Source organism: Podarcis pityusensis, assembly GCF_964106645.2.
Source record: "Podarcis pityusensis genome assembly, chromosome: 12".
Taxonomy (NCBI): Eukaryota; Metazoa; Chordata; class Lepidosauria; order Squamata; family Lacertidae; genus Podarcis; species Podarcis pityusensis.
Window position 1 is genome coordinate 22,003,641 of NC_138037.1, and position 27,804 is coordinate 22,031,444.

The 27,804-nt window shown below is 44.6% G+C and overlaps 1 protein-coding gene across 21 annotated transcripts in view; it reads right to left on the reverse strand.

The window, feature by feature from the left end:
• Nucleotides 1–27,804, reverse strand: part of KIAA1217 — a 370,991-nt gene that overhangs the window by 24,852 nt on the left and 318,335 nt on the right. For 19 of the 21 annotated variants that reach the window (XM_080974354.1, XM_080974365.1, XM_080974370.1 and 16 more), the window contains 4 exons: nt 13,058–13,872; nt 7,432–7,536; nt 6,577–6,626; nt 3,320–3,483 (listed from right to left, as the gene is read on the reverse strand). In XM_080974354.1, coding sequence (XP_080830480.1) covers nt 3,320–3,483; nt 6,577–6,626; nt 7,432–7,536; nt 13,058–13,872 — 1,134 coding nt within the window. Of the gene's footprint in view, nt 1–3,319; nt 3,484–6,576; nt 6,627–7,431; nt 7,537–13,057; nt 13,873–17,023; nt 17,230–27,804 lie in introns of those variants that run through there. The other 2 variants (XM_080974366.1, XM_080974368.1) reach the window with 2 other exon arrangements.

The window sequence follows — 27,804 nt, forward strand, 5'->3', positions numbered from 1 at the left end:
CAAAACCCATTATCAGTAAGGCCAGTGTTAATAAGCAAGCGTACAGCCTGACCACAAAACTGGTAAGAACCAGTTTAGGAGGACCCAAAAGGAGCCTTCATACAACCACTTCTTCTGAGTGTTAACAGAACCCGGCAATTTGCCAGAGGACTTCAGTCTGCATATCAGAAATTTTGACCTGTAGGCAGCAGGTCAGAGAGTGTGGCTGAAGTATTGCTACTAGAGGGTTTCATTCAGTCTGAATTTTAAAGTCACTGGACTGATTCACATTTTCTGGACTACCACGTGAATTGGAATGCAGTTCCCATTTGGTTTTTGCACTTTTCCATAATTTGCAATACGTTCCGTGGCTCAAAGAAGTGTACCAAAATGCTCATATGCAATGCACGTTTTACAGGGGGAAATGCACAAGAAATGCACACCCGGCTTGCGTTGCATCAGAGCTGCTGCTAGAATGTTTCTGCCATTGTAAACGAGCTCTGAAAGAGCTTTAAGATCAAGAGTGCAAGTCTGACTTGCATGAGATTCCACATGCCTGAATGACTGCTTTCATTTTTCATTACAACCCACGTAAAGTGCTTATTGCTTTTTGGGGTGGGGTGGGGGAGGTCTCAGTGGATATCAAGTGTGGTTTTTAGTTTACTTTTCGGTTTACAGAACTTAAGATGTGACTTGCAAGGACGATCACAGCTTAGTGCCAAGTGAATGAGCTGTGTATGCCACAGGTCTCACGTTCCATCCCTGGCAACTCTAGCCAAGAAGCATCTCTGGTCCAACTCAGGATAAGGGAGCTTTGGATGTTATAAATCTGAAAACTAAACTGGCACCTTCAGTGCTGGTAAGGCACCCACCCACTCTTTAACACCAATTTAAAAACAAAGAGCTGGTTTTTAAATCTGTATGAAATTTCGGTTGCACACCTATCCACATCTCTTACGCCCACACAAAATGATTTGGTTATTTATTTATTTTAGGATTACTAGAGGCTGGATTTATCTGGACGCTCCTATTTCTCTTCTGCACACAGTCAAAGGCATGGCCACATTGCTGAACATCAGTTTATATATTAAAAGTGACTTCCCAAATAGGATTTGCTGTTCTAAGCCTTGAATTTTTCATATGATTGAATTATCTAATTACTCTGCTTTCGTGGCCAGGCGCATGATTTAATGCTCTTTTTTTTTTGCCTTTTATATAACAATCCAACGTGAGTGCATTGCTAATCCAGTTCATTATACTTCTTGGGGAGTTGCATATACCACTGATCAGTCAACAAATTGGTTGGGGACAGGCAGTGGCTCTGTTGCTGCACCTTCATATTGTTATGAGTTTGTAGGGGGCAAGGATCCCCTAAAATGCCTGGGTGCCGGCTTCTCCCCATAGGTTCTGAAATTAGTAAATGTGGGGGGTTTGAAGCAAAGTGTGACTAGACATACACCTGCCGTTTCAGAGGGGGAAATTATAGCCACTAGAGTAGAGGGAGCCAGTACTGCTATCTAAGGCCTCTTCCTACAGAATTCCCCATCAGATGCATGGGCTGGAAACCCAAAGTTTTATTCTTGTCCCTGCAGGGTCCAAATGATGCCATTCTGACAACAAAACAATTAAGAGACACAGCTCCAGATTATCTCAGCAGCTATCTAGGCTCAACAGTATACAGACGCACTTCTTTAAGAATAGCTAGAAAACGATGAACTGGATCCAACTGATGGCTCATCCGCATGCATGATGTGGCAGCACCCTGGCAACTATTAGGCAATAAATAGTTTCCCCATGAGCAGATGGCAGAGAGGCAGAATTAAGTTGGGTCATCCTTCCAAGATTAATCCTTCTATCTCCACACAAAGGTCCAGCATGGTGAAAAGTAACCGCACCTGTATGGACCGCCCCAGTTCCTTATGCTTCTGATGAGTAAAATGAATAGTGGCAGTGGGGTTAAGAAAAGTCCCTACCTCTGCAGAGCACCATGACAACTGGGTGGTGGTGGGGATGGAGGGAAGAGAGAAAAGGGACAGTTGACTGATATAGGCAGAAGTATGCTTCCGTATGTCCAGCACTGTGCTGAATCATAGCTTAAACAAAAAATACACATGGGGAATTTCCCCCCCCCCTTCATTTGATTAACAGGTTTTGTTCTAAAGGGGTCAGCAAACTTTTTCAGCAGGGAGGGGGTCGGTCCACTGTCCCTCAGACCTTGTGGGGGGCGGCGGACTATTTTTGGGGGGGGGGGGATGAACAAATTCCTATGTCCCACAAATAACCCAGAAATGCATTTTAAATAAAAGCACACATTCTACTCATGTAAAAACACACTGATTCCCGGACCGTCTGTGGGCTGGATTTAGAAGGCGATTGGGGCGGATCCAGCCCTCGGGCCTTAGTTTGCCTACTCATGAGTTAGATTAATCCAGGAAGGAATGATAAATCTACTATAATGCATGATAGCTAAATGCAGCTTCCATGTATAACAGATGACTCTCCTCCATCCAAATATTTATGCCCTACTTTTGAGCATCCTAGGGACCCCTGTCTGAATGTTGTTTGAAAAAGGAACTAACTTTTTATTAAGCCTCTACACTTACTAAAACCTTCCAAATACCAACATCTGCCACTTGGTTTGGTGCCCAGAGTGTCTGGGAAACCCAGCCAGATGGGAGGGTTATAAATTTAATAATAAATAATAATAATAATAATAAATAATAAATGGGATGGGTGGGGGTAGGTTTTAAATCAACCTACCTGTCAGTGTTGGGTATATCCATATCAGTGTTGGGTGACCTGTGGCTCTCCAGTTGTTGCTAGACTTTGCTTCCCATCAGCCCCAGCCAGCAAGGGTCAAAGGTCAGGGTCATGGGGAGTCAGGGTCCAACAACATCTAGAGGGCCACATGTTTCATATGTTTAATATATCAACAAAACATTTGAGACAAACTGGACTCAGAATAACAAAAGCTGATTTGGCACATAAACACTCAATTCCATGGCTTTTGTTCTTCTGCTACTTCCTTTCCTCTGTAACCGAAGTCTCTAAGTTGACACATAGAGTGTAGAAGATATTAACGAGTGCACAATCTTATCAGGAAACCAGCTTCCAGGGGACATCCATGTTAGCGCATTGCAGCAAAAAAACTACATCAGGTCTTGCAGCACCTTGGAAACTATCAAATTTATTGCACTGCCGTAAATTTCATAGAGACTAATGCCACAATAAATCTGATAGTCCTTAAAGTGTCACAACAAGACACTCTGTTGCTTTAGAAGGTGGAAAGTGTCCATCGCAGGCACCTCTCCTCCTCCAAGCAAAAAAGGCCCAGTAATACCTGTAGTTGCCGCATCTGGTGCAGCTGGAGACGGAGATCCGACACGTTGCGTTTCATGTCAAAGAGGCTGACTTGCATGGCTGTGGAGCCGACCGGCATGGCGCTGGCAGGGGCAGCTTCGATAGCTAGTAACGAGTTCTTCCCACTGGAGACATGAGCAGATCCTGAACATAAACAGCAGCAAACTGATTAATTAAGAGTGAAGCTTCAGTCACCTTTTCTCGCCTCTTCCTATCATAAAATGTTAAGGCTCCTATGGATCACTTAATTCACTCAACAACGCAAAAGCAAGATCACAGATTGTTCCTATCGTGTCCTAGGCTGCCTCCCTTTTAACTCAATAGTCAGCTGATAGGATGGTAAAGAATCGGTGGTGTTAATAACTGAAGAAATAAGAGGAATCATCAAGTGATAACTGCTGTTCACTGTGTTCAAAACGAGTTCAAAACAAGACACGTGGTTTCCCTTATCCTCGTATATCTGACTGAACCTATCCGCAGCACTCAAATAATAATAATATTATAATAATAATAATTTATTATTTATACCCCGCCCATCTGGCTGGGTTTCCCCAGCCAGTCTGGGCGGCTTCCAAGAAAACACTAAAATACAATAACCTATTAAACATTAAAAGCTTCCCTAAACAGGGCTACCTTCAGATGTCATCTAAAAGTTTGGTAGTTATTTTTCTCTTTGACATTTGATGGGAGGGCGTTCCATAGGGCAGGTGCCACTACCGAGAAGGCCCTCTGCTTGGTTCCCTGTATCAAACTCACCCATGTATCCATATAATTTTGTTCGGGATTTTCTACAAGCAGGTAGACAAACCTTGGTTACAGCTAGAAAGAGTTCAACCATGGGCCCAGGTTCAGATGACAGGCTAAGCCAAATCACAGCTTAGCTTAATGTAGAGCAGCAGCAAAACAACCAGTGATATCCTTTTTGGGACCCTACATAATTGTTCATTTATGCCACAGCATCATGGTTGGGCTTAGTGTTATGTGCAAACCTGGCCTCTTCCTCCAGTGTAAACCATGGTTTTATTGTACACCTGAGATCTTAATTAGGGTTAAGGCAAGGAATATGGAGTGGAGCCTGCAAGCATCTTCACACTTCCCAAATACATGAAGCAAGGAGGGGGGAGAAGAAACAGGGCTAATATGTCTTAAATCTGCTGAACTGTAAAGTGACACACCTAGTACCAATAGCTCCTCATCTTCAAAGCCCATTTCCTCCCGTTCCTCTCCCATCATCAGATATGATCTAGAATTGTCTGCTGCATGTGGGGAGATACAATGGGATAACCTTTAACTTGGTTGCAACAGATTCCCTTTCTGACTGGTTAAGTCATGCCTCCATTTTGCAATCTAGGCATGAGGCTTAGCTATGCCCTTCAGTAATAATAATAATAATAATAATAAACCCTAAACATAGCATGGAATGGTGATAAACAGATTTATTTTTTACTGCCTCATGCTGCAGTTGCCTTGAAATTTTAACATCAATGAGATCACATATGGGCTTGATACCAACGCACAAAATCCTCGTGTTGCCTGCCTGTCGCTCAGCTGATGAGCTTCTGGAGGAGTTTCCCATCCAGAAAGGGGAAAGGAGGGCAGGGAAAGACATCCTCGCCTGTTGCTCTGTGGCTAATCACATGTTGCCAGCTGGCATTTGATCTAGACTGTGTTTTTTTCCAAGGGTATAAAAAGAATTAGCATCATCTTCCCAGGAGAGAAATAAAAATGGCAGATGCGCATTCCTTCACTGCCTACCACACCCATCTACCCATCTGTGCCTTCCTCCAAAAACATTTCAGCCCAGGCAGCGCTGAATTTGGAGAAGGGGGAAAAAGTACTGCATGAGCACAGGGCTAGAACATGCACTGTAGAACACGACACTTTCACATAACCCCAAAGTTAAGCCCATTCTTCTCATGCGCAAGACAGTAGCTGGGGAGAGGGGGAGTTTTCTCCAGGAAACACAATCCAATTCCAAGTCTACAGCTACTGAGCTCATGTCTCTTCTTTGCACATTTAAACTTATGCAACTGCCTGTCTTGAGAGGGCCCCACCCCAGGACAAAGAACAGGACACCATAAAAAAGCAGCAACACGTTTTCTGAAGCATTCCAAGGAATTCCGGCCTTCTGCAGAGTTCTGGAAGAGCAGTCCCATGAACCATAACAAAACAATGAAACAGAAGTCCTGGAAGGCTGCAGACTTCCTGTTTATTGTTAAGGCAGGTTCATGTGCTATACCTTTTCCCCTACAAGGGTAAGACTGCACCACTGGTTTTCTACAAGATCCATCCTGAAAACAGCACAAAGAAGAGCTGGTGTGGTGGTTTTGCACCTCATCCCAAGCTCTATCATCGATTACTGTGAACAAAAACAGGAAAAGGGGAGCACTAAACAGGGATAAAGTTAGCACCTCATTAAAAAAAAAAGGATACAGATCTTCCCATGATTCATACGGACAAATGTTGTGTGATGCTGATGTCCATCTTCCAGGCCACAGTTCGTGAGCCTTTGTTAATGGAAATCTGCATTTTTTGTTTGAAGCTGAAGGCTGAATTTTCACAAATATTGTATACCCTTTCATCCATCCTCCACAGACTCTGCTAATTTTTCATGTGGAGCTTTGAAAGTGCTGCTGATATGCAGTCCTGAGTCACTGCCCATCAGCTGGTAGGTGGAGGCTTCCCGTAGGGATTGGCTGCAGTGATGGAGCTCCTATGGGAAACTCAGTTGTGCAGCCAATGGAACTGCATCTCTACCTCCCTAGTACCAGATCTCATATACAACAGGTGGGTGTGGTTTGGGGGGGGAAACGGCCTCACAGGCTAAACTGAGAACTGTGTTAGCTTGAATCTCACCAGTTCTGCATCCTGATTCAGAAACATACAAGCAGGGTCTATTGGAAGCAAGCAGACTCCTTAAAAACAGCCAACAGGACAGGGAATCATGCTTCAAATTCTGAAGAGAGCCAGGACCCCAAGCTCTGGCAAAAAAACCGATTCTCTTCTCTCTCCAAAGCCAAACTGCAAAAACACTTTCCAGTGTAGAACTCCAGGCTAAATACAGCACCATCCTTGTTAGCCAAAGTGTATTCTAGCTGCCCCTCTGGTCCCTTTGCTTGGACTCGCATGGATACTGCATCTTAAAGGCTGGAGCAAACAAGGAACATTCAAGCCCTTTTGTTAATTGCCTGCTCTCCCTTCAAGCAAAAGGCGCTTTCATAACACAAAGTGTCTTACCTGGCTTCTCAGCACTGCTTTTACTAGTCACAGTTTTCACCATCTTCTCACTAAATGAAACAAAAAAATGGGGAAAGAATTATGCAAGCCCGGTTGTTGACAGGAAACCAACTATCAATAAATCAGCTAGCAAGAATTTTGATTCTAATGACAACCTGAATTATCTGGAATACAGAATGGACTTTTATTGTTAAAAACTGGTAGAGTCTAGGATTGTTCATTTAATATACAGCTTTAAACACCCAGAGGAGAACTGTGAGTTGTCCCCCAAGCCTCCAAATACTGATTTGGGCATTTAGTGCCACCAATCCCAAGCATGGAACCCCTGACCTCTGCAACAGAGGTTCTGCAGGCATCCTTACTGTAAACCATCAGATGTGTCTTGAAGACTTTTAAGCTGACAGACCTACTCAGTTTTTTACTTATTATTTTTTTATATGAGCCATTTTTTACAATTTTGTGTTGTTTCATGGTATTTTATGTCACGCACCGCCTTGATATTTTATGCCACTAGGCGGTTAATAAATACTTTGATCAATGATTGAAAACAAAACAGGGATAAATCTCCAAATACATTTATTCACTTGACTGATTATAATGCCAAGAAGAAGAATGTCTCGAAATGTGTTGTGCATTTTATTCTCCTTGCTTAAACTCAACTTCTAAGCCATTTTTTAAAAAATTAAAGCTGAAAAATAAAAATCCTGACCCAAAAGATGTCAACGGCAAGCATTCCCCACAGCATCCTCCATGGGGTGCAAGATTCTCCCCTAAGAGTGCCTGGGCTTTTTGCCCCCTGTGGTGATCAATGAAATAATTACAGGGAAACAGATTTAATGAATTCTTTTGTTTTACCTAGAAGCCTCTTTGCTATTACTTGTATTTGGCCCTTTTAAAAGCGCAGACTGAACAAGACCAGTTAAACTGGCAATCTGTTTCTCCATTGCTTGCATCCTCTCTCTGTAAGACAAGAGAATCGTTTGTTAAAGCCAAATGTATTTAACTTCCAAGACTTGATTTCTTTTCTAGCTGAATGAGGACCACAAGATTAGAAAAGGAAGACACCATGGAATTTGCTCAGTGCCTCCTGGCCATTAATTTTCATGTACCTTGTGTGAGAGGAAGACCAAACCACCACATCCTTTGTCAAAGTGCTGTATGGACTAAAACCAACATTCCTTACAACAGTCACAGCTGCCCCTTATGATCTCTCTCCCTGCCTTTTATGATCTGAGCTAACTTCTCAGTTCCCCCACTACATTCTGATCATCCTTTCTCTAGGCTACTGTAGCCTTTTTCTTAACAGGTCTTCTCTCCCTCCTGCTGCGTCTCTCTGCCCCCTCTCTCTGGAAGAACCAGAATCTTCTTCCTTGCGCTGTGTTCTTTGCAAGCGTCTGTACTGCTTGCCTGACTTTCTCCACCACTGACTGCAAACTTCGGCTCTTTTAGAAAGTTCCTCGCCTTTTTACTTGTGGGCTGTACTTATTTTCTCAAACTCCTGTAACTCTCAACCTCCACTCCATAAATAAACTCCTCTGGTTTGGGCTTCCTCGGTCCCTTTGTGCTACTCCTATCCTTTCAACATGCAATGGCATCCTCTATCCTTGGCACTGTGTCAGGGTTGTCCTTCAGCAGGATCCAGTCCTTCAGCATGCTGGAGGGGCCAGCCCTGCTTCATGGACCAAAGGTTCTCCGCCCGTGCACTAAACAAACAAACCAAGTCATCTTAACACCAAAGATCCATAGCAGATCAGGCCATTTCCTAACACCTATAATGAAGCGGGTGGCGCTGTGGGTTAAACCACTGAGCCTAGGACTTGCCGATCGGAAGGTTGGCGGTTCGAATCCCTGTGACGGGGTGAGCTCCCGTTGCTCGGTCCTTGCTCCTGCCCACCTAGCAGTTCGAAAGCATGCCAGTGCAAGTAGATAAATAGGTACCACTCTGGTGGGAAGGTAAACAGCGTTTCCGTGCGCTGCTCTGGTTCGCCAGAAGCGGCTTAGTCATGCTGGCCACATGACCCGGAAGCTGTACGTCAGCTCCCTTGGCCAATAAAGCGAGATGAGTGCCGCAACCCCAGAGTCGGTCACAACTGGACCTAATGGTCAGGGGTCCCTTTATAATGGTGTCTGGGTCAGCTCTGTTTGCCGGTCCAAATTAGAAGCATTCCCCCCCGCCCATCTCTAAACCACCTTAGTATTGTCTGACTTTCTTTTCAACTTAATAGCAGCCAATTCTTGTTCCTTCTGCAGGTTTCCCATGAAAACCACTTACTGAATGACCCAGGCTTCCTCTTGTCTTCACCTCATTCGCCACCTGACTCTTTCTTACGGCTATCAGTCTCTGAACTCTCCCCTCTTTGGTCATTATTTTAGTTCCATTTAAAGTCGAAGACATTATCTGCTCTGTCACCAAATGGATCAAGATTTGTTTTTAACATTAATCCCCTTTGACAGATGCTTTTGAACAAGTCCTACAAGGAAAAGTGATCCTTCCAAGTAGATGGGCAACTTGTACAATTGTGGATCTATTTATAGCGTGGGCTTATTCTATGGCTTAAAGTACAAAGGTTTACTGTGCAGCAGAATTGGTTATTTCAAAACCCAAGCATCATATTAGGCATCTTATGTAGGCAGGCTTTCCACACACACCCCATAGCTCAGTGGTAGAGCACCTGTTTTGCATGCAGAGGATCACAGGTTCAATACCCATCATCTTCAGGTAGAGATGGAGGAGACGCCTGCCTGAAAAACCTGGAGAGCTGTTGATAGCCCATATGGACCACACTGAGCTGCATGGACCACTGGCCTGCCTCAGGATAAGGCAGCTTTCCATAAGTTTCTACCCAACCCTTTTGTTTTTATCTCCTGCACTTGTCTGTTTTATTAGATTGTTTTTGTTTTTCTAAAAATTGCATTTTATTTCTTGTTTCTAATTGTTTTCAGCTGCCTTGGGTGGCGTGTAGTCATCTCAAAGGCTGGGCGTATGTCTTAAAAACATATGTAAATACATAAATTAAATACGTCGAACCAAGCACTGAAATTATGCTGCTTTTGAAAATAGGAATGAAAGCAGGAAGGAACAGTTCAAGCAGTAGCTACAGTGGGCACTTAATATGCAAAGTGAATGGGACTCATTTATTTGCTTCTGGGAGAGCACGGAAATAACCCAATCACAGACTTATATGTGGATTAGAAAACAGTTAACCTTTGGATTGCACACTTCCCTGAATTTTGTGGCTCAAAAATGCAAAATAAAATGTGTCTGTTTACATCTGAAATGTATACAAAAATGCATATTATAGGGGAAAGCATACAACAAAAAAAGCCCCTTTTGTGTGCAGTGTGAGCCAAGTCAATCTAATGATCATGACCTACAAGACCCACCTTAGCTGGGGTTCACTTTGAAGGCTCCTTTCAGGTCAGCATGCAAGATCCACCTAGCTGAGAAGTGAGATTCTTTGAGGGCTAGGAGCAGTCTCTTCTCTGGAATGCCTTTGCAAAACAGGACCACCTTAATCCACATTTTCAGGAAAGGGGTGTGAATCTTACTGCCTTGCTTCTGCTCAGGCCAAATCAGCAGGAATCATTTTAAAGAGCAGTACGAAGTCACACCGTTAGCATGACTGCCTTGCAAGGAAGCCTGAAGTTGGCAAGGGTGGTACAGAACAGCCAAAATGGCAAACCTGCACCCTTCCCCAAGGAGGTTTCTTCTGCTAGCTGTGAATTGCACACACTCATCAAGCTGCACAGTGACCTAGCAAAGCAGAAGGAGTCTTGCACACTTTCCAGATTTTCTGGGCAGAGTTGTTATTCTGTTCCAAGACTATCTTCCTTCTCTGACTGTCCAAAATAAAATCTAAAAGAAGCACAATGGATACAAGCCTGTGTCCCTCTGGAGTCCAATAACAGAGTTCTGTGATACTTCCTTTTGTATAGGCAGATCTCTCTTCTTATTGTTCAATTGAAGCTCTGTGTGAAACAAGCCTTGTCCTGTCTTACAACTAGCCTGAGGTCATTCAGAACAGGGCATTAGTACACGTTCCTAAATTGATCTCTACCTCTCACTCTGAAATTATCTGAGCACTGCTTATACGTTTTTTCCTTCTCCCAGAGGCACCTTTTTTTACTTTCACATTGAAGAGGTGACACATCATCATCATCATCATCATCATGCCTGGTGCAAGCATAAACCAGAATGCCAGTCATAAAAATCTTCCATTCAAGTTCATCTGCTTCATTAGTCTACGTGTGCATTAAATATAGACAGATGATGTATCTTAGGGTGAGCAACTTGGAGGAGTAGCACTCTCACACATATATTATTAAGGAAGTGTTCCAATTATTTTATACTATAAGGAAAACTAAATTGAAGCTCTCTCAGAAAAAGAGAGCGAGAGCGAGAGAGAACAGACACATAGCTCAGGGGTGGAAGACCACGTTTTGCAAGCTGAAGATCATGCTAAAGATGGAGCAGAATTTTGGAACTGGGGAGGGCAGCCCTAAATGAATTCCTCCAGTTCCGAAAAGCTGAAGCTATTACAAGCAGAGCCAAACTCTCCCCTGAACCTCAGCTCAACTTGTAATTAAATCTTTGGGTTCGCATCTTCTCCATTCCCCTACTCCTTCACACTTGGGAAAGGGTCAAATAAATAGCTCCCACCTTCTCTCTTTAGAACTAACCACAGTTCCCCGTGACATTCAAACTCAGGGAGCTGTGGTTTGTTCTAACTATAGCTAGTTAACTAAACCAAGCCCTGAGTACAGACCTCCTCTTAGCTTCACTTGAAATAACTATTGTCTTCTAGAACCAGGTAAAGACCACCACCAAGGGATAAATCATGCAAGGAAGGCATCTGCCTGCCAGATTGAATGGCTAGCCTGGAAATCTGTGGCTAAGTCAGAATTAGCTCACTAGTTTGGGACCGCTTTGCATTTGCTATTTTAAACTGCTACAAACCAAATTGCTTTTATGGTTTTAAAGTTAAGACTTCAGAGGCATGGTAAACATTTCCGAGGTTAGACAACAGACTAATCTGTGGAAATGGTTTTTCGCTTTCCGAAGAAGCTTCTTAAATGGCCCCATAGCCGCAGAAAGTTCTTTTTCTAAAAAGAAAAAAAAGCAGGAAGGTGGCTGCATAATTTTACTAATGTGCTCAATATTGCATCTGAACCACAGGCTTTTTAAATATATATATATATTCAGAAGCACCATTATGAAAATGGTCTATTTATCACTGTCAATTTCACAAGAATAAGCCACTCTTGGTCCTAAAGTGAGCATTTAGGAGGCTTACTTAAAGGCTGTGCAGCAGCTTACAAAGTAATAGCATATTCGACTTCTGGGACCTGTGGGGGGAGGAATTTGTGGTTAGGAATGAGGCACGGCTGGACAAGTGACTGTTGCTGGAGACACAAGCTGTTATGATGGCTGTTTCTAGATTAAATGCATGACGTGTTTACAGCTCAAAAGCAATTATCTCTACCTCATATAATCACTACCGGCACAATAAATTCTTATTTATGATGTAAGAAATCTGGAATTAGCTACTAGGCAAGGAAAGTGGCAGTCACCCTGATGGTCAAACTGGGAGCAATGCAGATCCCTACTGCCTGCCACCAGGGCTACTGGTCAGAGGGCAGGACCTGCTAGTTTTATCAAGTTTGTACCCTATTAGTATAACTCACTTGATTCATGAGAATCGAGTAAGAAACACCATGGATCACACCATTAAGATAAAATAAATATCTATAAGTACAGCTTGTTCTCTCTCTCTCTCTCTCTCTCTCCCCTTCCTTTTATTTATTTGCTTTTAGCACCAAGAAAGGCACAAGCCTGTGCACAATAAACAACATATTATTTACTTAACAAGATAACAGGATGGATCCAGACTTAGTCATACTTAGTTCCCATGTTTAGGGAAGTTTTTAATATGTTTGAAGTTTTATTCTGTTTAATATTTTGTTGGGAGCTGCCCAGAGCGGCTGGGGAAACCCAGCCAGATGGGCAGGCTATAAATAAAGTAGTAGTAGTAGTGAACCCATCGGAATCTATGGCACTTAAGTTAATCATCAATAACTTCAGTCCCACTGACTTCAGTGGGTCTATTCTAAGTCAGAATCCAACCTGGCAAACAGGGTTACAAGTATATCTCCTCTATATCACATAGCCATATGTAAGCACATCAAGAACAAAGGACGCATAGAGTTGAAAAACTGCCAAGGGTCCCCATACAAAGCCTAGAAGTGGACAAGATGCATCCATTGAATGCACCCCTATAGTTTGTCAACAGGCAGGATGAGAGAATATGGGCCACAGGTGAAGGGCTCCCATTTCTCATTTGGGTCTTTTGAAGCTGCCACACAAGACTAAGAGGCCACAGTGACGAAGGACACGGGAGAGACTCAAATCTTACCTGTCCTTCAGCTGTCACATGACACACACTCATCCAGACAAAAGCCATATCATCTTGCTCTGCCTTACCTGGTCTCATTCTCTTTGGGTATCACTGCTGATCCATAGCCAAAAGCTTTCTTGTCAGGTACCGACGGGACTACCTCAGCCATGCCGGGTAAGCCCATGACATTTCTTGGTTTTGCTTCTACAAACACAGGTGTCCCTGGGTCTTTCTTAAGGGACTGGCGACCTGGAGACGACCTCTCAAGGTGAATGGTGTGAGGAGACACTTGGGAATTGTGATGGGCGTGAATGTCTACCATCCGAACATCAGCTACTCTGTGAGGGGAGGCAGGAGGAGTTTTGGAGCCCAGAGTCGGCAAGTGGCTGTCGGGGTACTTCCTTGATTTTTGCCGGTACAGCGACTGCTCCATGATCTCAGGCTGCATAGGAGGGTTACAGTAAGTACTTGAAGACCTCATGGTGCTACGATGGTAAGCAATGATGTGGTCAGGAACGTCAAGAGGGTGCCCCGCATGTGAACCTGCGATGCTCATCCTGCCCTCGTGGTACAAGTAAGGGTCAGCATACAGCCCCTCATTCCGAAAAAGAGTAAGAGTTTTGCTACCCATGTCCTCGTCGGGCTTCACATCCCTTCTTTCCAAAATGGCGCTGGGGCTCGGTGAGATGGATCTCGAGGCTGGCATGTTTGAGAGCCTGTCCCTGGGAATGGTGGCATTGCCAGGGCCGCCGACTGGCCTGGCAGTGCCATAGGGGATCCTGGATGGGGAAGGAGGCATGGAGTGGGGCACTGGCGTAGCCGGTGGAGAGATTGGCAGTGCATGAGGGGGATGCGCAGTAGATCCTGGCCGAGAAGAATTGGGGAAGATTTCTCTCTGCATCTGTAACACAAAGAAATCCACTTAAGAGGCACGCTTCTGGGTTATCCTAGGCAAGGATGCAGTGACACAAAATTAAAAATCAAATTTTGAAAGTGAAAATCCTTACCTATACTTTATCTAACTCTAGAGGTATAGGTAGAATAACATACAATATTCAACAATACTAAAGAGCCTTCCCCTCATTATTTGTATATACACATACTAATTCATCATTATTTCCAGTGCTTTTTTCCCCAGCCGGAGCATGGTTCTGGTACTTCTCAGGTGGGCACCATTGCGGGCCAGCGACTTACTGTAACAACTTCATCGTGAGTTCCGGAACTTATTATTCTTGGGGCAGGGGGAGCGAAATTATTATATCAACGTTATTCTGATTTCAGATAACCATTTTGGTGAGTTCTACCTAAGCAAAATGTACACATGAAGCAACTTTTGGCACCATCTATTACAGTTTTAAGAGACAAGACGTATGAACAAGTGGGGGTAGAAGGAGGGGGAGGGATTTGTGCACCTCCTGTGCAATGTAGAAAAATGAAGCAAATGGTGAATCTAAAGGTGAATCCCAGATATGACATCATAAAATGATCCACGTTTGGAACAAGGCTTTGTATGAAAAGGCCAATTAAGTTGGGGGTGACCTGCATCTAGACATGTGTTCAAAATCATTGCCCATTAAACCTTCCCAGTCAGATAAACAGCAGCCAGACACACCCCATGTGGTTACGTTGAAGGTTATATGGGTAGAATGACACTTCTTTATGGGGTGTAAAAGTGGACACTGACTGCCCTACAGCTGTTCCTCTGGTGCATAAGCCGCCATCAAAATAAGATGTATAGTTTGCACATCCTGCAAACATGGTGCTCCACTGAATATATGAGCTTCAAAGCACCTGCACAATTACATTGAGCTCAGATGCCTCTGACAGCCATGGAACTTAGGAGGTGCCACATGTTGGATGGTGACCTTAACTAGGAAAAACCATCTTTCCACAATTTAGGCACAGGCAGAGGATGTTACCCACTGAGTAGCCGTCACAAGGTGCTCTGCATTGCTACCAAAACAAAGGGCTGACTTCTCTCCCTTCCCCACCTACGAGTTTATTTTTCATTGTTTTGTCAATTCCCAAGCCAGGATATACATAACACCGGCTCCTATTACACCCATCTCCACAGCTGGGAGTTTGCAGAGGCCTCTTTTTTGTGACCAGAGGTCAAAGAGAGGGTTTGTATCCTTAGGCACCAGAAGAAGGGGAAGGCAAGTAGCCAAGCAACTTCAAAAAGTAAGTAGGAAAATAAGGCGTGGCAGGAGGTGCAGGAGATAAAAACAAAGTAGAAAAGCAAAACAAATCAGTCTACCAAGATATATACACACACACAAGTCTATAGCTTAGGGTCTTTTCACACATTATGTAATGTAAGCCTTCGGTTTCCCACTGAAAGTACAAATTGCCTTATGTGCTTCCCCCTCCCCAGCTCCCTTCTGGCCCAACCATAAGGAGAACGGAAGCTTTCATTTCTATTTTCAATTAACCACAGTTTAGTGTGTCTTCCAAACATTGTTAATGTTAATGTTAAGCATAGTTTAAACAACCTAACTTCACAGCACAATGGTTTGAAGTTGCATTCTTTCAAGCAAACCGTAGTTAAGATTAACCCCCATTTGTCATGTACAGATGACACAATAAGCTGCAGCTTATTTATTCCCTCTAAACTAGAAGGAAAGGATTCTGAACTCTTCCTCACTGCTGTGCCACAGGAAGAAGGGGCATGGCTCACTGGCTCATTTTTGCCATTATAAACTATGGTTTAGAGTGAGGTCTGAATCTGGCCACACTATGTGCTGCTTCATGGGTGCATGGGGTAGTGTATGGGGTGTTAGAGGAGGAGGAGGAGGAGGAGGAGGAGGAGTACCTCTGGTGGGGTACACACCATGCTCCTTTGGGGTAGTTTATCCACCTTTGGTTCCCACTCTGCATTCAGCTTTCACCTGCAGCTTCTAGAAGCTGTCAGCATGCGACAGCGGCCGGCCACATCCTGGGAACAGCTTTGACTGGCTGGATAAACCAGGTGAGGGTAACTATAGGTCTCAAACCCTTGGTGAGTTGGAGACTTCCCCTGCATGCGAAGACAGGCTCCAGTGGATTGTACCAACAGATGCTCTACCACTGAGCTACAACAGAACATGGCTGCTCTCCTGATTCACCCAAGACAACATGAGTGAAGAGACTTCTGGGAAGACACTGGCAAGCAGTGCACCTGATATGAAGTTATGGCTGATCCCAGCTTCCCAGCCTAAGAAACAAGCAGAGGAATATGTGAGCGTTTCCGACTGCTTCCCATGAAGAAGTGTTTTTCTCCTAAGAATTTCATCTTGTGTGAAATGGCGCTAGCCAGATGACCAGCAAATCTGCAGCCCAATCACATTCAGAGGTTGCTTCCTTTTATGCATTTCTAACTGCGTATGTCACATAGCTCTTCCTGTTGAACCTCTTTGGGCAGTTAGTACAAGTGGCCTCCCTATTTATATTCTATATGATACACACATGCACACGCATACACGCACACACACGCACACGCACACACACACACACACACACACATACACACAGGCATTTTGTTAACAGTAGCTTACATTTTAATTTTATTATTATTCCATTGCTTTTTAAAAACAGTGTATGCCTGCATCCCTAACCAACTCCTACATCTGCATATTTGGGTCAGGTGCTGCTCTTACATGCATTCCTTAACACAAATAAATTGAGTGCCCCTGCTGCACTGAATATCCCACCAGGAAAGCAAATCACCACAATTTATCATCATATTGAAACAACTTCATTTCATACCAAAATTCAAGTAATCTGTAAATTGCAAGACACAGAAGAGCACCCCACCTCTCTATTGCCTTAAAAAGGCAGCAGTACATTATTTTTTATTATCTCCCAAGTCCACAAAAGGAACTCTCGCCTGCAAATATTCCCCTCAGACACAAATCTTTTAAACCACGCTTAGTTATTATCTCACAAATCCTTCCGTTATTAGATGCTGATAAACCAATATTAAAAGAAAAAAGCATGCAGGCAACATTTCAAGCCAAATATTGATGTTTGCCACTCCAAAGTTTCTTCCTTTCCAAATAATAAAAGCCACTTACATTAATTTAATTAGCTCTACTGGTAGAGCAATGAGATGGTTAGTCTGCATTCCACATGCTACCGCTCTTTTTTGCTTCCCAGATTTTAAAGATTCGGTCTAGAATGAGATTTTAAAAATATGTATATAATATATCCTTCTTGGAAAAGGTTCTTGTGTGTTAAGAAAGCTCTTCAGTCTCGCGGCTTACATGCAGTGTGGGCCATTCTTGCTCTACTTGATTCTCTAAACAACATTGCTTCAATAGGCTAAAGTACTTTTCCACATGACAAACCTTCAGTTTCTCCTCCCTCTAGAAATTAGTCACTAAATACCCCTCCCTTGTCATGTCATCCAGTCACAAACGGTGCAACATACCAGATTGCGCCTGAGCCAGTGAATTAAGCACACGTATTAAAATGCACAGATGATACCAACTTGGAAGAGTCTATTCTTTCCAAGGAGAGGAAGCAGGGAACAACCACAAGACTTTGTTTTGGAAAGAAAAGAGAAGAAAAGTGAGGGGTGGGGGGTGGAGAGAAAAACCAATGGGAAATATCCCTATAATTGACTGCAGAAAAAGGACAAGATCTTAAACTGCTTATGTTTAACAAGGACAAGATGCTGGAAGCGTGAACCAAAAGCCCACAGCCTGTTTATCAGAGCAACTTAAAAACCACACACATTATGCAGAGCCTGGTTCACTTGCAACCATTAAATGGATGAAATGGGAGGCTATCTTTAGCTGCACCTGGGCAACCCAGGAGCCTGTCTACTAATTAACTAGTTACCTTTGCTACTTTGCCAAGTTGGACTTTGGGCAGCCGTCATAAATCAATTCCGTTGCTATCCGCAGAACATTACACATGCAATTAAGTTGGGCTGGAGGGGAAGTAAAATAAAAATGCAGGCGTAAAGCGTTTGTTTAGAACAAAAGCTGGGTTAGCTGCTTCTTACATGTGGAAACCGATAAAGGTGAAAGTGCTTGCACTAGGTATACGTACACAGAGAAACACTTAATCATAACCCACCTGCAAAACTTATCGCCGCAAGAACTGCACATTTAGTGTAAATGCACTGAATGTTAGATGATGAGGTGAATTTGCACTCCTGAACAGAGAGCAGCACTATGGAGGATGGGCTTATCTCTGGTAAACAGTCACTGAGACACAAAAAGCAAAACCTCTTGTTTTCAAGGCTCCCATATGCAGATTGCCAGATGTTGGGAATTAGCAACAGGAGGGCTATCACAACTGTGCCCTGCTTCTGAACCTCCCAGAGGCAGCTGGCCGGTCAGTGTTAACAGCCAAAATGCTGACTTCAATGAACTGGTGGTCCAACCTCAGCATAGTAATTATTATATCTTCATTGGCTCGTTGAAGCATTGTTGGCAATTTCATTAGAGGCAGCAAGTTTGCATTAGTAACACATTACACCAGTTTGATTCTCCATGCGTTGTTCATTTAAAATGATACTGCCTGCTATTTTAGAATGGGAGGTTATTCTCCTATTTCCATCACAGAGTTACAATTTCCAGGCTGGTTTATCAATCAATCCCCTTTCCCAGTGAATTCTGGGAATTATAACTCTGTGGGGAGAATAGGGATGTCTCCTAACAACTCTCAGCACCTTTTAGAAACTATAGTTCCCATGTTTCTTTGGGGGAAACCATGACTGTTTAAAGTGGGTACTATAAGCATTCCTCTCCATCTCTTGAGCAACATTATCCTTCTGGCTAGGTTTCTAACAATTATCGCCACTCAACAATTTCCACTGCTTGACTCATGCATGCTCCCTTTCTGCCACTTCAGTTCCAGCCTGAAATCACTGGGCCCACAGGAGCCAAACAGCAGCGATCCCAGCAAAGCTGAAACCCAAACCCAGTTGGAAAACACTGGCCCTGCCTGTTTTATAACCTTGTTACCAATAACACATGCAGCTTAAGTTTGCACACACAGAGCTGTTTACCGTATTTTTCGCACCATAGGGTGCACCGGACAATAGGACGCACTTTGTTTTTGAGGGGGGAGAACAAGAAAAAAAAAAATCTCCCCCTCTCTGCCCAGCGCCCCTTCAGCGAAGTGGCAGGAGGCGCTGGGCAGAGAGGGGGAGAACTTTCCCCCTCTTGTTTTCCCGCTCTAAAACAAGGTGCCGTTTAAGGTGCGTTCAGGCGGCTACCTTGGAAGCCTGGAGAGCGAGAGGGGTCGGTGTGCACTGACCCCTCTCGCTCTCCAGGCTTCAGGTTCCTTTCGACCTGCTCTTTGGGGCTGGCGGGGGGAAGCCCACCACCAGCCCCAAAGAGCAGTTCAGGGAGCAGCGGAAAGGCACAGCGGAGAGGCTCCTGCCATAGCCGCAAGTCACCTCTCCAGCCGGGAGAGGGTTGCGGGGCCGCGCGCGCTCTCCCGGCTGGAGAGGTGACGCGCGGCTATAGAGGCTGCTGCCATAGCCGCCCGTCACCTCTCCAGCCGGGAGAGGGTCGCGGGGGGCTGCTTTAGCCCCGCGCGCGCTCTCCTGGCTGGAGAGGTGACGGGCGGCTATGGCAAGAGCCTCAATAGCCGCGCGTCACCTCTCCAGCCGGGAGAGGGTCGCGGGGTGCTTCTTTAGCCCCACACGCGCTCTCCCGGCTGGAGAGGTGACGTGGGGCTGTAGAGGCTCCTGCCATAGCCGCGCGTCACCTCTCCAGCCAGGAGAGGGTCGCGGGGCTATGGCGTCTTCGCTCCATAGGACGCACACACATTTTCCCTTCATTTTTGAAGGGAAAAAAGTGCGTCCTATAGAGCGAAAAATACGGTACATAAATACACCCATAGGGCTATGTCACAATAAGGGACCTGTTTCTTCATTGCTTTTCATCAGGACGATCCTGAATAACATACCTGAAGATGAGCCAAGCCTCACTGCAGGAGGGAAGCCACTGTTCACATTTTACAGCTGCATGAGCACTGTATGGGAGCAAGAGTTAAGTGGCTCAGCCAAGGTGAATAAGCATAATGCCCTGCAGCTCATTAGGGACCAGTATTTGTGCTAAGTTAGATGCACACTGGTGAAGTGGTGGAGGTGGGCATGCCAAGGCCAATACATGGGGTGGGGTGGGCTGCCCAGCCAAGCCGCTTCTTTTCCATGGGTGCAAATTGAGTCTGGTCTGATTTAGAATGAACTAATCCCACTTCTTTCCCTCCTTCACACACTGAGCACCAAGACCACTCTGGGTCTATGAGCTTGTGACCTGCAGGAACTGCAAAGAAGGCAACCTGTGCACCGTTACCCAGCTCTTGCCAAAGCAAGATGACCAGGGAGACCTATAAGACCAGCAAGCAAGCCTTTGTACACCAACAGATCAGATGGAACTCTCAGAGCCTGACCCATAAATAGACTAATAGGTCATGCTTGCTCATTGGCTTGAGCAATGGGAAGATTTTCTCAGACCCCTTTGGTGCTGGGCATAGTCAGTCTTCACTGTCAGACCTACAGCTGGTGAGTATGACAAAAAGGTCAGTATTAGAGGACCTGCTTTAAGGGACACGGGTGGCACAGTGGGTTAAACCACAGAGCCTAGGGCTTGCCAATTGGAAGGTCGGCAGTTCGAATCCCCGCAACAGGGTGAGCTCCCGTTGCTCGGTCCCTGCTCCTGCCCACCTAGTAGTTCGAAAGCACGACAAAGTGCAAGGAGATAAATAGGTACCGCTCCGGCGGGAAGGTAAACGTCCTTCCTGTGCGCCGCTCTGGTTCGCCAGAAGCGGCTTAGTCATGCTGGCCACATGACCCGGAAGCTGTACGCTGGCTCCCTTGGCCAGTAAAGCGAGATGTGCACCGCAACCCCAGTGTCGTCCTCGACTGGACCTAATGGTCAGCGGTACCTTTACTTTTAAAGCACCTGTTTTGCATGCAAAAGGTCTCAGGTTCAACCTCTGGCATCTCCAGATAGGGCTGAAAATATCTCCTGACTAACCCTGCAGAGCTGCAGTGCTGAGAAAGATGGACCAATGGTTTGGTTCAAGGCAGCTTCCAGAGCTGCTCCTAAGCTTCTGAATAATATTGTTATGAGTTAGAGGGTAATTCCTGGATATAAGTAAGTGTTTGAATTCAACCAGTGCTTGGAGTATTAATATGGGCTGCCAGATACTGGACTTTGCATGTTAAAATACAGGTCAAACCAGCTTCCCATGTCTAGTAATCACCTGGGGAGACGGGCCATTAAAAGAGGACAAAGGAAGTAAAGCACAGAGCAAAGACTCTGTGCCAGCCAGCAAATGGGGGGGGGGGGACCCCTCCCCAAGCTCTGAGATCGCTAGTCAGAAAACAATGCCAGAGTTTTTGTTAGGAGGAAGTTTCAGGATTATCAGTTGGCTGTGATGTGATTGAGGTGGGGAAAGGACCCCATCTGTTAAGTAGCAGCAAGTTGAGAAGTGGGTGGTCAGGGTACAATGTAGGCAGACAGTTTGAATCCAAGGCTGCAGGAATGAGAGAAACAGAACCCTCTTGGAGTGTAATGCTTTGAACCCCTCCGTGGTAGGCTCAGGTTGTACATATGTGTAAATAAGCCGTACATCATAAAGACACCACAGTCTCCGCTGTGGCTCATTTGCAAAGGAAACGTAGACCCTGGGTAAGCGATTGGAACTCCCTGCCATCTTACCCTGCTGTGGAAATTGGGGGTGGCGTGTATGAATAAGCCTTGGTCATTGTTTAAGCAGCAGAGACACCAGTGTTGCTTCCCTCCCTCGCCTATGCCCAAATGCACAATTGATGTACACTCAAACACACACAGTCTGCAAGTATTCTGAGGTGTAGCCTCATGTTCCAGGAGGAGAATGGCTGAAGGGTCAAGAGCCCAGTCCCAAAATATCAGCATGTGTGGAGCTGTCTCCATGGAAACTGGGCTGTGGATGTCACTAGCCTCCTTCCCTGCGCTTTCACCCTAGCATAACAGAGGGGCCAGGCCAGGCCAGATCAGATTCTTTGTGCAAACATATGCAGGTCAAGCTTTAGAGTGCCAGTACACAGATCTTAACATGAAAAACATAAGGGAAAGCAAGAATCCTGATGCTAAATCATGTACGTTGTATATGCAATACGGTGAAAGAGTAGGCCTCAGGCATGAACGCACATACTCCAATTGCATGCATGGAGCCTTAAATACAAACCGGGGCTACATGTACAAATTAAGCAAGCTAACCATGACTCGCCTTCTAATTGTTTGCACTGTTCTAAGCTTCTACAGAGAACTCTTGGCAAAGTTAGGGGACTTTCCAGAATAAAAAGCTCGGAAAGGGTGCCAAGACCAGGAAAATACCCTGCTGGTCTCCATCCTTCTCAAAACTTATCTTGGCAAGGGTTGGGAGTAAGATTGTTAGTAGGAGACAAGATGAAAAGACAATGGCAGTACAATTTGGAGCATAATTTGCTCCAAATAATCCTCTTCTTTTTTGTGTGTCTGGTGGCCACCATTTCCAAACTGGCCAACATGCCCCAGAATGGCACTTTGTCTGGGACACTGTAGAGGTTGCAAAATGGTGACCAGGTTGCCAACACAGCTGCTGCAGCAAAAAAAATAAAGAAAAATTTAATGTGGGCAGCAGGGAACATGGGAGAAGGAAGCTGAACTACTGCCACTGCTAACGGTGAGCCACATCCCTGCAAATCTGTTGGAAGACTTTTTCTGCCACCCCTAGAGAAAGTCAGTGGAATCCTCCCTCCTCCCCACTATTTATTCGCCTATAAATGGGTGGGGAATTTGACTGAACATTTGCACGCCGCTCTAGAAACAAGGCAGGCTAGCTCCCAGTGCATCAAGGCCAATGGAGGGAGAAAGAGAGAGAGAGAGAGAGAGAGAGAGAGAGAGAGAGAGAGAGAGAGCGTGCTTCAAGGCTGGCACTCAGAAATGTTTCGTATCATTTATAGAATTAAACTTGCTTTATTGTTTTTCTTCTTTTTAAAAAATATTTTGATACAGCAGTATAAATAATGCATGAGCTGATGACTGGCTGTAATTCAATCTCACGGTTCTGATAATACATACAAACCACTCAAGCGTCACCCACCATTTTAATTACTTTATCGGGAGCCCTCAAGCTCTGTCTATCTTGCCCTGCAATATCCTGAATTTAATTAATTCCTATTAACTAGTTTTGAATGCTCTAATACTGAAACCAGGTCTTCTCCCTCTTTGCCTTCTGGCTTGACACACATAGTCCAAAGTGGGAGGACAGGGCACCATTCTGGATGGCTGTCAAGGCCTCGGGGGCTGTGAGGAATAGGCCAGTTGGGGAATAACATTAAGTCCGCAGAAATGAGATTCAACCCTGAGCACTTCGTATTTGCTGGCCTGTTCTAATTCTCCCTTCTCTGCAAATATCTCCATTAATTTCCTGGATGCACCGCAGACTTCAAACCCACTTGTTTCCGCTTCCACTAGCCTGTGAAGAGGGGGAGGGAGAAGGGTTCGCAGCACAAGGGAGGTAATGGAGGGTTGTTGTGGAAGGAGAAATGACAGCGGTGGAGGCTTTAATCTGCTTCTTGGACATATGAAGAGGCTGATAAGCTGCTCATGGTCTCAGCAACTTTGGCCAACCATGACCTATTGCAGAGCTTGGGTATTTTAAAGTGCTAAAAGCCCCAAGGACTGTGTGCCAGTAGGGGAAAACAAACAGAAATATGTCATGGGCAATTGGCACCATGGTTATGGCATCAGTTACTTTTAGAGCATAGGTTGCAACCGTAAAGAACAGGCAGATTTTGAAATTGCACAGGAGTTTCCTTGTTGTTGAGTTAAACTTGTCCGAGTAAGGACTTTAGGAAACATAGCGAGGATGGCTTTGAAGATCTCAGTACTTTTCCAGTAGCTCAGAAGTATTAAACAGAGACACCACACATGTGTGAGAGACACACAGAGATGGAGGCATGGTGGTTATTTAGTGTGACAGCAGGACTAGGCTGTTCCTTTTCTCCACCTTCAATGACATCATTTTGTGCTCCACACACAGCACTGCATTGTTAAAGAATGGGCCACGCAGTTCAGTGCTGCCCCATGAAATATTGCTATAACCATTCATCCAGGATGGACATGGCACAGGACACAACACGCAACAAGAAGATGCTGAATCACGTGGTTCATTTTCATGGATGCGATGCTGCCCATCTTGAGCTTAGCCCATGCAAAAGTGGGTTTTGGTGGCAACCCAATTGCTCACTGCACATTAATTAAGCACCTAAACTATTAGATGTTCTTCTATTTTTATTTATTTTAAAGCAAGCCCTGTCCTTGGCCTCAGAATCTAATCAATGGAGCTCAAAATTTGATGCCTGCAAAAGGGGAAGCGGGAGAGCAAACAAGGTACTCTATTACGTTCTGGGCTCAGTTAATAATAAAGTTTTCTTCTTTGTACACTCATGAATATGTATCTTAAACAGCACAAGAGTCACTAGGGTGGAGTGGAGGGTGATTTATGATTTAAGGAGCAATAAAATTCCTTTTTTACTCTAGAGGGCCACATCACGTATGGTCCATTATCATATATGTGTGTATAGCTAGATAAATAGATAGATGTGTGTGTGTGTGTGTGTGTGTGTATGATTTCTTAAGTTTACAAAAATACATGCGTTGTCTCTTTTTCAAGTCTCTGTTTTCTACAAATCAGTTTCATTTGTTGTGAGACATTAGTGTTACATACAGTGTTGGGTTAGGAAGAAAATAGGGGGAAAGAGGGGGAAGGGGAAATGGTAAGTGGGGTGGGGTGGTTATGCTTCTAATTAAGCAAGCATTAGAAGTCACCCCAGAACTGACCCTACTAAACATCTTCCAAGATAATAATGCCCACTCACACCAAAAAGAGCTCATAACCCACCTACTCTCAGCAGCCAGACGCATCATAGCCAGACACTGGAGAGACCTGTCGGGAGTAAGCATGGACCAATGGTATCAAATAGTATGGGAAATAGCCTTATTAGAAAAACTAACCAACAAACTGAAACTGACACAGGGACAAATAGAAGAGGACGCCTTCACCCCAGTATGGTTCCCCTTTGTCACATACACATCCCAACAAGACAGTGACAAGAATCTGCCGACAGCATACGAATAAATCTGGCTAACCTGATCCAAAAACACACACACACACCGCTCACACACAAAAAGTAATCTCACTACAGCCAACCAAAGACAACCAACCACCCCCTAGGCCACCCCCAACCTCAGGTGAATAGTAAGAGAACCCATACAAGTAACGCTGACACAAACCCCACACATACACTAAGCAGAATAGAAGCATATGTTTGTACATTTGAACATGCACACAACATATTAAATTAGCTTGTGGGAGGGCCTCTAACTTTGATTGGAGCTGTAATGCTAGGGAAGCCCTTAACACTTTCCCTCTGGCCATCTTCCTGGTCTAACCCTGCTCCAAAAGCTGCTATTAGCCTCAAAGTGGGAAGAACATGCAGAGACGTGTATTTCTCTGTATCTTCCTTTCTGCTACAGAACTATCAACAACTCAGGTGGATGGAGACGTATATATTTTAGATAGTGTGGGGAAAGAGCACAGGGGAAGGGGGTTAAACACTCCCTCCCCCAGGACCACTATGCCAATCAAGGTAAGTGCCTTCATCCAATCATGTGTGTCATTCATTATATTTTATTTGGTCCAGAGCTACAAAAACAAAGAACTACCAGGAAAGGGGGGGGGGGGGCAATTCTGCAAGTCAGACAATTCAGAACATTTTTTTTTTTTACTTTTAATGAGCCAGGTAAATAAATTATCAGCAAATATAATACCAAATTCAAACACTTTTTTAAAAAAGAAAACTATGGCATTGTTTTAGCTAAGCAAATTGTGTCATAGTGTCCAAGTGTTCTGTCCCTATGACAAACTTATCCAGAACAAAGAACATGGCAAATATTCTGAGACACAAAATCTATGTGCCCAGTTGTGGAGAGAGAGGAAACATTTGAAGGCCCAACCAGTCACAATCAGGGATTGTGTGGTCTTTGGGAGTACAGAGGGTGCATTAGCTTGTTTACATGAGAACATTTCGAGATAATAGATCCTAAACTCACTTCATTCTCAGCTTTGTTTACATGACCCAGAGGCCAACATGACTGAGCTGAAAGCCAGGAGATGAATTCTGAGTCACCTTGTTATTCATCTCCAGACAAGGGAGTCTGCTTACAGCAGCAAGCATGTTATTCCTTGAGGTGGAACCCCCATTTCCATAGAAAAAACTCAGGGCAGAGCAACATATTACACATTATCCCTGCTGGCAGAGCCTGGTGGAAAGCAACAAAACAGAGCATTTAAAAAGGGGCAGGCACGGGCAGGGTTGGATCGGCTCGGAATCCACTGGATCCCAAGCTGCTCTCACAGCCAGCACCAGTCAGCATTGAGCCTGATCCTCCCACCTTCCACTGCTTCCTTTCTCTGTGGCTGGCCTATGCCATATGGCAGCAGCAAGGGAACAGGATTGCTTTCTAAAACTGTTTATACAAGCATGCCATTTTTGCTAAATGGTTTTAAAAACACAAAAACAAACCTGGCATTAGTGAGAGAACATTTTGATTTTTTTTAAAAAAGAGATAAGTAAGAACAGTTGCAACCACCCACGGGGTGCCAATTGGCACCTGAACTCTGCTTCTTGAGGAACAACCGAAACTGGGAGAGGAGTATAAATGTTTAAATTTACCAGCGGCTTGAATAATCACACGTAACAAAACTTGACAATTCCTACTGGGAGTGCCTGTGGGGAGATGAAGGGATGTTGTTGTGGAGATGGTTGTGCTCCTGTAAGGAAGCCTTTAAGACAGAACAATGGTTTTCTTAAACGTTGACTCTCAGCACAGCGGGAGGAGAAGCCCACCTGGTCAGCACATGTGTGTGCAACAGGAACCTCTCCCGACTGGAAATGTTGAAACAGATGTTCTACATGCACTTGTGGCTAAGTAAATGTGCAACTGCTAATCCAGCTCTGATTATTGACTGGAAAACCTCGACGGTTCTAAAGTACTTAGATTCAGCCTCTATGACGTTCATCTGCCTGTGTGCAGCGAGGCACAGAGGGAACAATAAGCGCCTACTGTTTGCTAATCTTTTTATGTCTTAGGAGCAATCCGGATGCTTCTGCAGCACCATAGGTCCTGCTTCCCTGGTGCTTCTCCTCATGCAATTTGAAGGTAAAGGAACCACACGTGTGACGGGTGTGGGGGAATGTCGCTTCTTATCAAGATAAGGGATAGAGAAATCAGTTTATTTTACAGTCTATGTCACCTCTTCACGTGCTCACTCAAACATCTCTTACAACCCATTTCCACATTAATTTGCGGTGGCTTTAAAACTGCACAAGAAGTTGCATTTAGATATAAATGCTTTTTTTTTTTTTTAATACCTGGAGCCAAGAATTCTGGTGGAACCTTCCCAAAAGTGTAAACGCCACTAGATAACCCAATACAGCACAAATCGTAACCATGTCTACTCAGAAGTCAGTCCTAGGGCAGTGCTTTCGGGGTTAAAAATGAGGCGCTGGTGCTCATTATCTTGATAAAATGGCTGTCATGGCCAGTGAAAAAAAGAAGAGGTGACAGCACTTAGTACTGCCACAAAGAGAAATCACTCTGCTAGGTAAGTGGGGTTAGGACTGCAGCCTAAATTCAACCCCTTGCTTTGTATAGGAAGATCAAATCAGGCCAGTTCACACCTGAATTCCTGAAGATTGAGTTCCTTAGATGTTGCTTCCCACCTATGTACTTCCATCCTCTCTGCATTGCAGGATGGGAAGAATGAATCAAAGCTGAAGCAGATCTCAGCCTGCAGT